General features: G+C 32.0%; 1 protein-coding gene across 1 annotated transcript; it reads left to right on the top strand.

The window, feature by feature from the left end:
- Positions 1–275: 275 nt before the first annotated feature.
- Positions 276–4,207, top strand: LOC122721174 (plant-specific TFIIB-related protein PTF2). Its single transcript, XM_043957831.1, has 2 exons — positions 276–683; positions 2,285–4,207. The coding sequence occupies exon 2, from the start codon at positions 2,342–2,344 to the stop codon at positions 3,932–3,934; it is 1,593 nt and encodes a 530-aa protein (XP_043813766.1). The 5' UTR covers positions 276–683; positions 2,285–2,341; the 3' UTR covers positions 3,935–4,207.
- Positions 4,208–12,509: the final 8,302 nt, after the last annotated feature.

The raw sequence follows: 12,509 nt of genomic DNA, 5'->3' as shown, positions 1-12,509 counted from the left end.
GATTTTTTAAAAATTTTTTAAATTAATTAAAGGTAATATAATTATTTTATATTTTATTAATAAAATAACTTTTAATTTAGATGCTAATAAAATTTAGAAATTTAAATATTTAATTTTAAAAATATAGATATTAATTAATTAATTATATTATAATTTAAAAATTAAATTATAATTTAGCCTATAGTATATAGTTATCGAGATAGAAAAAGTTTTGATCTGTATATTTTGATATGTAAAATATTATTATATAAATTTTGTGAATTCATTTTGAATTTCATCAAAGTATAAAGTAATTGATCTTAGTTATGATGAACTCCATGAATTTTTTTTAATTTTTATTTAAACTAAACACACAAATTATGAATCGAATTCCATCCAATTCTGGGAATCGGAATCAAACAAAGCATATCCTAAACTCTAACAAAGTCGTCCCATCACTCCGCCTACCAGTATAGCCGCGCGCCTCCCCTCCCGCCGATCGTCCCTCTGCACTTCACACTGTGAAGGTCGTTGCTGCGTCCGCTGGTCCTGGTTACTTCTTCTCTCTCCTCCTCCGCTTCCTCTCGTCCTCGTCGCTGCGTCCGGTGGTCCATTCCTTCTGCCATCAGGTGCTGCTCCTCGCCGGTGGTCCTTGTCATCAATCACGCCGCCGCCACTCCTCGCCGCCACGTCAGTCGCTGCAGGTATGGATGGATTTTGAGATTGTGGTTTCAGATTTGTGCTTTGTAAGATTTGTGGGATTTATTTATTGATGTGGGTTTCTGAAATTTGTGGAAGTTTTAAGATTTATGTGAATGTGCTTGGGTTTGTATTTGTGAAATTTATTTTTAAATTTGTTGAAAGAAACACTATTATGAATGAATTGAGGGTTGTTTCTGTGAGATTATTGAAATGGTTTTTTTAATTTTAATGAACTATGTGAGGTTCATGAAAATTTGTGGACATGCTAAAATTTATGTAAATGTGTTGAGGATTGTAATTGTGAGATTTATTGAAAATTTGTTAAAGTAAGACTATTATGAATGAATTGAGATTAGTGAAATGCTAATGTGAGATTTGGTGTGAATTTTTTTTTGGATTATGAGTTAATCGGTTTCAGGTAGTTTCAGGTAGTAAACTGACAATTTAAACGGGTTTGATTATTAAGAGGTCTGATTCGCAGACGTGAACCAAAAAAGTGAACCTCGCAGGAGCTCTGGGTCTTCCTTCTCTGATCTCAAGCATCAAAATTAAGAATCTGTACTCAAGCGGATTTGATTTTTACAGCAACCGGTTTATTTTGCTTTACTTACCTACTCTGGAATCTGTAGTCAAGCTGTTCATGATCGTTTTTATTCTTGATCTGGTTATTCCTGTGCATTGATGAGCAGCTGGACCTTTCCCAATTTTCACACTTGTCTTCCATTTGGATTGTGGGTCACATGCCTTTCTTGATTTTTTGAGATGAGATCTTGAAATTTTTTCCCCAATGACTTCCCCAATAATGTCTAAATCTAAATCCTTCCTATAATTTTTAAATTGTGATTTGTCACCAGCACCCACTTTTTTGAAATAATAAAAAGATATCGAGAGAGGAAGAGATTTTAAATTATCTTTTTCATGGTGCACTGACTTTGGATGATTCAAGATTCAATTTTCATAAAAATAAAGAAGAAAAACTACGATGATTATCTTTTAACCATGCAGTCAATTGTGGTTTCTTGCTACATTGTTATCTGTTTATTAAATCCTTTAGAAGCTTCACATAACGTTGGATAAAGTAGACCAAAATGTGGTGCAATTACCAATCACTCTGCTGCTACTTTGTGACTACTGTACTGAAGTTGCAAACACAGAGTAGTGGTGCATATATGTCATTGCTAGCCCGAGGACATGGGAATAGAATAGTGGAAAGATAAGTACTTGTAGGTTCTAAAATCTGTATCTATTGGTATAGCAGCTTGACGCCGCCGCCTTCTAGTCCTACCTCAACTCGACATGCTCTCCTTAAGGTGTTACTCTTGCTAACAGGGGAATGGAATATTTTGCGAATTCTGGGATAGGGGTAATTGGTTGTGGGTGGTTTGTGCAGATTTGTGAAATTTTGTATTATCCATTTAATTTCTTAATTTTTATAATAAATTTTCAGTTTTGGATTTTTGTTTGTTTGTGATTAACTATAATATTTGATTTGTAAATGTTAAAATGAGTGGTTTGAGATGAGAGCATTAATTTCATTTTCTTTCGGTAGTATTTTGTTGCTTCTATTGATGTCACTGACTATCAACTTGCCAAAATTTTCCAGGACCAACTATTTGGGCAATCCAAATGCAATAGAGGAGACTCTAGAATCTTTGTTATCATGTCTTGCGACCGCTGTGGACACAGATCCTTAGTTCGTGATGACGTCACCGGCTTACTGGTTTGTGAATCATGCGGTGCTGTCCAAGAATTCGACAACTATGAAACTCGCACTGGTGGCATCAATGGTCCAGAAGGTGTGCTTATCCGTGTCGGCACTTCAGGTACTGGTAGTGTCTTAAATTACCGGGACAAAAAAATCTTTGAGGCAAATAAACTTGTGGATGAAATAACTTTCAAGTTGGATTTAGTAGGCCAGAAAGTTAGTGAAATCAAATCCATGATTGATAGAATTACCGAAGGTGAGTTTGGGCAAGGCGATTGGTTCCCAGTTTTGATAGGCGCTTGTGCTTATGTTGTAGTTAGGAGTGATAACAAGTCTTTGTCTATTGCAGAGATTGGTAATGTAATTGGTTGTGACGTTCATGAATTGGGCAGAATGATAATGCGGGTTGTTGATCATTTGAATATAAAGTTGCCTGAGTTTGATATAGTGAGATCTTTTGAGAAGGTAGTGAGAAACTTGTCAAATTTGGGAAGGGTTGACAGCAATAAAGTTGAGAGAATGCGAGAACAAGGGGTGTTTTTGATACAGTGTGCAATAAAATGGTTTTTGACTACAGGAAGAAGGCCATTGCCAATTGTGGCAGCAGTTTTGGTGTTGGTAGCAGAGTTGAATGGGGTTGAGAATGTGAAGATTGAGGAAGTGGCAAGGGAAGTGCATGCAACTGTGTCCACTTGTAGGTTGAGGTATAAGGAGTTGTTAGAGGCGCTTGTGAAAGTGGCTCAGGCATTGCCATGGGGGAAAGATGTGACAATGAAGAACATTGTGAAAAACGTGCCTTTTGTGATACGTTATATGGAGATGAAAACGAAGGCAAAATGTGGTGGGAAGGAGGCCAGGTTGGAGTGTGTTGGATTTGATTTGAGGGAAGTGGTTAATCATTGTTTGAGGAAGGATGTTGAGTATGGCGTTGAGCAGGATCATGTGGAATATGATGATTCTCAGTATTTTGAGCTAAAAAATGGCAGTGGCATGAATGAAGTTGGTGATAGTGATGTGTATAATATTCAGCTTTCACATGAGTGTTTGTCCATGGTTTATAACAATTTCTTGGACGAGGGGGGTAGCAGTAAATGTGCTCGAGAAAATGGAAGGGTGCATAGGAGGAAAAGCAATTTGAAGCTTGAGCTTCATCCAACAGAATGGTGGAATGGGAAATCAGAATTGAGCAAGAAGCTCCTTTTGAAGGAAATATTGGAGAAAGATGTGGGGTTAAATCCTATGCCTCCATCTTTTGTTAATGGTCATTTGGCGGTTGAGAGGAGGAGAGCAAGGATACGTGCTGCAAAGCTGCGCATTGAAAGGATTATGCACCCAAGGAATGCTCTTTCAGGAGATAGTAGTGACTGTTGTGTTCTAGAAGATTCACGTGCTCGGAAGAGGAAAGTGAAAACAAGCACAAAAGGAATTGATTGGGAGGATTTTATCATTGAGACCCTCCTTCTTCATAAGGTGAAAGAGGAGGAAATTGAGAAGGGGCACTACAATACCTTGATGGACTTACATGTGTTCAATTCTGGGATATTATAAAAGGCTTCTGCATGGGAGACAGAACAATTAAATTATTTAAAATTTTTGTCTTAGCAGTGAGAATATTTTTTGAAGGTAAAATTCATAAAGGCACAGATTTTTTTATTGATATTTAGTTTTTTACTGATTGGATATTTTGTTTATATACAACAACATTAACACCAACGTCCAAGAGTTTTTTCCTCTCTATCCAATTCTAGTTTAGCTACAAAATATAGACATCTAAGGTATCATGTTTCGTTCTATATGAAAATTTTCCTTTTAGTTTGGCTATTTGACACCTTCTCCATATACTTTAACTTGGTGTATTGGTCTTATTCTCTGTTAGATTACTGTTTGCAGTCTACAGATGCTTGACTATTATCATTAACATTCTTCACCTATCCATGGAATTCATACTCTTCAATCATTTGAGAACCGTTGCAAAGTATACTTAAGGTAGAACCGTTGCAAAGTCTTGTTGGACCTTAACTGTGAAAGTGGGCATCACTGGCCTACAGCAAATGCCTCAACTGTGAAAGTTTTGGTGATTCCAGTGAGACCTTTAAAGTGAATCCAGTAGGTGGATCATCCACAATAATCTCACTGACAGGAGGCCAGAGCATGAGCTCCTTAGCCTTCACTCCTTTGAGTTTCTTGATCAACTTGCTGACTTAACCAGTTATTCATTGTCATAGCTCACATCACAAGCTTACTGATCATCTTGAAGTTGTGCTCTACCTTCTTTTGGCGGATCCACATGTACCTAGTACTCCTAACAAAACCAACTTCGTTCACATCTTCAAGAGGGAGAAGCCCCAGAGCCAAATTCCTCGAGCATAGAAACTGCCATTTTGAGCCCCTCTTCATGATGCTTCTAGACAATTCCTCCTTTATTGTCTGCCATGCTTGATCCTAGTTTCTTTGTTATCAATCACTTTGAAGCTAGCTTGTTTGATTGAAGTTGAGGTAATGCCATTATATATACCAATTAATGATATGAATAAGACAAATTTATTTGGAGAAGTCAAAGTAACTATCATTGTGTTAACATCCATAATTGATTTACTTAATTTGGTGGCATCTGTCTAGTTATTCTAATCATAATTGAGCTTTGTTGTGTCCACCCCTTTCGGCTTGCATGGTTCCTCCAGCAGATTTACTCTACTTGGACCCACTTGGTATAACTACTAAATTTATCTAATCTTACCATGTCACATACTGTCAACTTTAGAGTCCTTTACTGATGGATCTCTAAGCTCATTTGAGTATGTTCTTGCTGGAAATGGTATTATATTAGATGCTATTACAAGACAACATCCACTCACTACAGCAGTATGTATAATTTCGTAACCTCTAAAATCTTGACCTATATTATATAGAGGTACTGCCAATAGATAATACTGATGTACTTTTCAGACTTTATAGCTCAAATTGAACTCTATATATTATCTATGTATTTTTCATTGTTGATAGTTTAATTTGACCGTTGAATTATTATTTATTTCCATAGAAATTTAAATTTTTTTAGAGATTTAGAGGTCTATTCATTTGGGTTACCCATAAACGGTAACATTTGGAGGCTTAGAGTTCTGATCATCTTGGGTTACCCGTAAAGGGTAACATTTGAAAGGGTAATATTTGGAAACTTAGGGGTCTGTTCATTTGGGTTACCCATAAAGAGTAACATTTAGAGACTGGGCTCTGTTCATCGGGTTACCCTTTGGGTTACTTTGGAGATTTAGGGCTCTATTCATTTGGGTTATGCATAAAGGGTAACATTTGGAGATTTAGGGTTCTATTCATTTGGGTTATCCAAGGGTAACATTTGGAGGTTTAGGGTTTTGTTTATCGGTTACCCATAAAGGGTAATATTTGGAGATTTATGGCTCTGTTCATTTGGGTTATCCATAAAAGGTAACATTTAGAGACTTAGGAGTTGCTTAATCTTAGAATTGTATAATCATAGACTTTGGTTTTCCTTCCTATTTAAATACCGTCTCTCGTGTATAAATAGGTTGTAATCTCTGTTGTGAAAGACAATAACAAATATTATCATTCTACGTATAGTATCTTAATCAATTAATTTATCATTATCAATAGCTGACCGCACTTACCATTTTAGTCATATCACGCAGTTGTCCTGACCAAATATTCTGATTATGTTTGATTTTTCTATGGTTCAAAAAATTCAAATACACATTTTTTGAGGGATGAAAAAGCTTATTGGATCACTTGCAATTTTGAGCCCTGCATAAGAAGAAGATTCTCGAAGCATATTGGTAAGGTATCGAGATCTAGATAGACAGTTGGCCAATTTTCAATTGTCACTCCAGGAGGTTATCGTCATTGCAACAGATTTTGCTTCCATACCCACTGATATTGCAAGTGATGGAGGCGAAATAGCTGTTCAAGTTAAATAGGTCCAACAAAAAGTGAGTAAGCATATAGTAACTGCTCCTAATGTGTTGCAACTCACATATTTATATTTATATTCAATTTTTTCACTGCAGCTAATGACTTTGCACTACATACTCAATTGTGGATAGAACCTTGAAGAATTAATTCAATATACTCACATAGGAGACCCTGTAAATGTGACATTTAGGGCTGTTCAAACTTTGAATAAACCTGACCGATCCAACCTGATATTTTTGGTTTAAGGTACGATCAGATCGGATTGACATCTTCATCCAAAATTTTTCCCTTTTTGTTGGTTGGTTAAGCAATACCCGATTTAGATACTCTAACCCTCCTTTACATCTGTGATCTCCTCCAAAGTTGACTTCCTGTGGCGATGCTCCATTACTCCTAAATGACTTATTTGGTAGATGATCCTGCTCCATTACTCCTAAATGACTTATTTGGTTGATGATCCTGCTCCATTACTCCTAAATGACTTATTTGGTTGATGATCCTCCTGAGGCTTCCTTGGTTGCCGGTGGTGCCTCTAGGTACTTGATACAAGCCAATCATTTTCTAGGTAGTTTTCTGCTTTTCTCTCCCTGTTTCATTCTAATAACTGGTACAAGCCAATCTGTCACAGTAACTCTAATCAGTTGGATCAGTTCTATAGGTCCGAAAAAGTATCTAAAAAATATCAATTTTAGATATTTATACCCTGTCGAAGTAAGGAACTATGGCATATATGTTTGGAATAGATTCCATTTTGAGAGAGTTGAAAAAGTATTATCTTGTTGAAAGGTTCTATACATCTGCCCTTTCCATTATTCGCTGTTTGTTGTACTAGAAAAGGATTTAGATTTGCGATGGTTATTTTATTTTACTTGTTAGTTTTTTTCTTTCTTTTTTTTTCCCATCAGGAGGTTGAACCTCCAGAACTTGGGGTTATTGCTGCATTTGGTTCGATAATATTGAGTTTCAACAAGAAATCGAAGGTATAATGGTATCATCCACGCCTTTGAAATATTTCTTTGAATTTTAGCTTATTTCCACATGCAATCTATCATTTGTTAAAAACCCATACTTTAAATAACAGATTAGGTTAACTTGATTTCATAGGATGTGCACTAAATACTAAGTGGTTGTACTTGCATTCATAGAGCTGACAGAAAATGGCAGTGCTTTTTGTTATGTTGCTTTATAACTCGTGAGAGTTGCTTTATATTTGATGAAAATGATTGATACCACCATGTGATCCATGACTTATTGTGTGCCGTAAACTTAGGTAACTTGCTTTCTTATGTGCACCTTAAAGGTGGAGTATGTTTGAAATTCAAAGTATAGGAAGTAGCCACAAGGGTTCTGTCTGTTTGTTTTTTTCTTTTTCTTTTTTTTTTTTTTCTGAGTTGAAAACAATTCCAACTCAGTCGTTATGCAGGAAAATATTTGTAGATCATTTGCATGTTAGTAAGAATGCTTATTCTCCCAAGTCCCATTTCGCTATTTCCATGATTATGGTTGACGTTGATCTCTGCTCATTGTTGGTTGATTTCCTTTGACATTTAATATGAATTTAATGGATTTGGTGTTGGATTTGATTTTATGGTGGGTTTTTCTTCATGATTAGATGATAATAAAGAATTGTGTGCTTTTTGTATTAGTTGAAAATATTGATATAGCTCTGACCAATTTTACCTCATGTGGGTTTGCAATGAAAATCCAACCATCTCTATGATTAGCAGTAGTATTTTCATTGCATTAGTATTAGCGCTTTTTGTATTAGTATTTTCTCGGGGTTTCACTTTCGATTTTTATTTTTATTTTTTTTAAATAATGAAGAATAAAGTGAGTGAAGAGTATCAAGCAGTGCGTGTTTCAAAAAATTGATTGATTTTTTTTTGTCAATAGATATTTAGAAAAAAGGGGGAGTGTAATTTTAATTTTGGTCATTAAGAGATTTTTATTTATGTCTTGCTTGGTAGGTTTTTTTTCCCTGAAGTTACTAGATGGCTGATTTACTGTATCATTCTTATTTCTTAAAATTATATAATAATTAAACCAAGTTATATGATCATCATATTTATTCTTAAAATTAAGAAGTTTAAGATTTTTTTAAAAAGGATGTTTATTTTTTTAAAATATAATTTAAATTATTTTTAATTTTGTGGTGGTTCCTTTAAATATTAAGATGGAATATTAAAACTACATACTTGAAATTGATTTATATTTTCTCAGAAAATTTGAAGGCTTAATTTCCTTCATTGAAGCTGCTAAAAGAAGATTCATCTAAAAGATAAAGTATATTGGAAATTGTAACTTTGTTCTTGAAAATGTGTATTTTATTTACTTCGTTACCTTTAGTTTTTGCTATTGATAAGGAGGACGTGACATCTATGATTACAGTATGCAAATTTGGCAAGGATCAACGTTGCTGATGATCTCACAACCATATTGCAATAGGAGGTTGTTGGGAGCTTTTGATGAGAATTTTAGAATCAAAAGCTTTTGCTAAAACTTTTTATGTATCAAAGAATAAGGAGAGTCGAATAACATAAAAGAAATATCTTCAGTAAGTGGAGGAAGTCACGATAATAATATTTGATCTTTTTGAAATCAGGATTTAAAATGAGGATTGGTGGTAGGTTCAGAACTGAATAGAAAAAACATGGTGGACAGAGGTGAGGGAAGAAGAAATAGATAAAGGTTGAGTGGTAGAAGAGGTACAATTTGAAGAACTCATAGCTCTGCAACCATGTGAATTTATCAAGTGTGAGAACATATTTTCTACTAAACAATTTTGAGAACAAAGTATGCTTGCATGATAGAGTACTAACGGAAAAGTATTAAATGTAAGTAATACTTAGGATAAATTATATCATTTGTCCCTCAACTTTAGAGTTTATTTCATATTCGTTCCTCAACTTTATTTTATTGCTAAAAAATTTTTTGATTTTAATTTTTTTTCAACAAAAATTCCACTTGTAATAAAAGTTTTCATGTTACGATCCAAAATCAGACTATCATGCGATATTATTGAGCAGCTTGAACTCAAGCTATGCAATGCTATTAATACACATAACTCTATGTAATGTGTGGCACTGAAGTAAAATTGCTCTTTAACGGCCAAATATAACGAGTATTAAATGAGTCAATCATTCAAAATAAATGAGCTGAATAAGGATCTCTAGAAAAAATAATATGACCTAACAAGATAAATCTGCTTATTGTATCTTGTGCAGAAGAAAAAATATATAAACATAGATTATTAGTAAAAAAATTTAACTTTTATCTTATGTTGAATCTCATATCACCTCATAACTCTTCTATTATAAAACTAAAGTTTAGATTATTTATTCTCATATTCAATAGTCCACACTTTAACCCGACACTCTCTATTATTATTCACCCTATGTGCATTGATCTCCTATCTCGTGAATCAATTAGTGATAATAATTTTAATATATTGAATTTTATTTAAAATATTAAAAACTTGAACCTCATATCACCTCATAACTCTTCTATTATAGAACTAAAGTTTAAATTATTTATTCTCATATTCAATAGTCCACACTTTAACCCGACACTCTCTATTATTATTCACCCTATGTGCATTGATCTCCTATCCCGTGAATCAATTAGTGATAATAATTTTAATATATTAAATTTTATTTAAAATATTAAAAACTTGATGTAAATAAATAAATATCGAGAATTTTAATATAATTCTACATAGAATAAAACTCCATAACTCAAAGAATTTAATTTATCCAAAGAAATTAAGTTTCTCTTAAACTTAAGAATATACCTTACTTTATCAAATATTTTAACACGATTATCATGTTATTTGATATTTACTTTGTCAATACTTTCGACTTTCATCTTACTCCAATAAGTTAGATTCACTTGATTTCCTTTCTTTTCCTTAATTGTATCGAACTATTTATTCTTTAAATAAATATGGAAAGGGCAAACATAATGCAATTCATCTTGTAACGGAACATTTGCCTTTTTATTCATCATCATCTACATTTATTACATCACCGTTCATCATTCTCAATTGCAAATATGATAGTCCCTTCTTTTCTACAAGTTCTCTTGAATTGTTTAAACTCTTCAAAAATTTCTTTAATCTTGTATTGAATGTGACCATCTCATGATAATGAAAATATTCTTTATTTATAAGGTCTACTCATAGTCTCCAGCTTGATCTATTTCTTAAATTATATCCACATGAATTGTTTCTACTATAACTTGAATTAGTAACAAAAACTTCACCTTCATTGTTAATATTTGTTTTCTTTAACTTTTTATTATTTAGAATTATTGTATTGACCTCTTCCCCTTTAATATCTCCTTTTCAATTGTTATGACTATCACTAAACTTTTATATTATTGTGTGTGAGAGGTTAGAAGTAAGAGAACTTTATTTTCATCGTCAATTTTCACTCCTATACTAATTAACCAAGTAATTAATTTATAAAAAATATTAAGATGATCATGAACACTCATATCTTTCTCCATTCTAATTTGGTACATTTTCTTCTTCACGTACAAATTAAAATTCCTTTTTCAAGCACAAATGGTTTATAAGTAATTTTAATATGTATAAACTCTTCAATTTTTTCTATAATACAATTCGTACAAAACATTGTATTTCATAAGCTAATGTTAATCTAATTGTAGTCATTGTCTTTTGTTGAAACTCCTTCCGATCATCATCATTGATTGTCATCTAGTTATATCTTATTCAAAATTTTAATCAATCATTGTTGTATAAAGATATCATTCATGATATTTTATTATAAATTAAAATTTCTTTTTCCATTGAAATGGCTTCATCTCAAATTTTATGCTCACTATTTTTTTTAACACGAATTTCAATTCTGATATTAATTTATTGTGATAATTACTCATAAATAATGAAAAAACACAAACTTTTATATAATTCGACATAAATTTACTACATAATAAATCAATAAATAAAGAAAACATAATTTACAATCACTAATTATATTTTCTCTTTCTCAAAAATACTCATACAACTTAATCACTCACAATTTAGCGTTACTGCATGCCACCCTTATTTAAGAGATTTTTCTCCTTTTATAACTGACTATTTTTATTTAAATTGGACTCTTTAACCATAATATCTTTTTAATGAGAATTATACTTAAAATTTTCTAAATGAAATTCTAATCGTAATAGTTTTCCTATTTATTTTGAACTACTGGTTTTATTTGAATTAAAATATCAACAAGTATAAAATTTTATTAATTTAATTATAAAAGCAAGATAGGAAAATAAAAGAAAAAATAAAAAAAGGTAATTTCATTTATCTTAGCTTTATATCTGCTGTTACAGGTAAAAATAACGTTTTTTGAAACAAAATTAAATTTGAAGAGTTTTCTAGTAATAAAATCAAATTGAGAGACAAATAATATAATTTACCCTCAATACTTAAGAGTCAACTTGACTGAATGGAAATATATAAAATCGAAAAGCACAAAGATGTCCTTCTTATCCTAACAACCAGACCTTTAAAGTTTCAATTTGTTCTTTTACTCTAGCTAGTGAAGACTTAAACTCACGATTGACATTCATATTGTCAATTCTCCTTTTTACAAGAAATTTGCCTCTATATTTTAGCATTTTATACTTAAAAATTCTAATTGTGAAAGCTAATATTTAAATATAAAATGAAAAATAATTAACAAAATAAAAAATTTAGATGAAAAGATCTATTTTATTGATAAAATAAAATTTATAATCAGATTAAATTAAGAAAAAATTAATACTTAATCCTTATGATATGACAAAACTCATTAGTTGGTCTCTCTATTTTGAAAAATGCATTAAAACGTCATTTACATTTTAAAAAGTTTACTAATTAGTCCAACCGTTAATTTTAATCGTTAAATATTTTACTGTGTAGTCCTTTTGATTTTGAAAAATTCATAAGTTCGTCCGTCAAATTTTAAAAAATCTACTAATTAGTCCCACCATATTATGGGTATTTTAGACTTTTTTACAATATTTAATGATTAAAAGTAATGGAAGGACTAATTTTTGAACTTTTTAAAATGTTTAGGACGTTTTAATGCATTTTTAAAAATAGAGGGACTAATTAGTGAGTTTTGACACACCATAGGAACTAAATAGTTAATTTTTCTTAAATTAAATTGAAAGAAGGTAA

This window comes from Manihot esculenta, chromosome 6 (assembly GCF_001659605.2).
Source record: "Manihot esculenta cultivar AM560-2 chromosome 6, M.esculenta_v8, whole genome shotgun sequence".
NCBI classification, from domain to species: domain Eukaryota; kingdom Viridiplantae; phylum Streptophyta; class Magnoliopsida; order Malpighiales; family Euphorbiaceae; genus Manihot; species Manihot esculenta.
The sequence above is the reverse complement of the archived record's forward strand: the minus strand, read 5'-3'. Positions and strand labels throughout refer to the sequence as shown.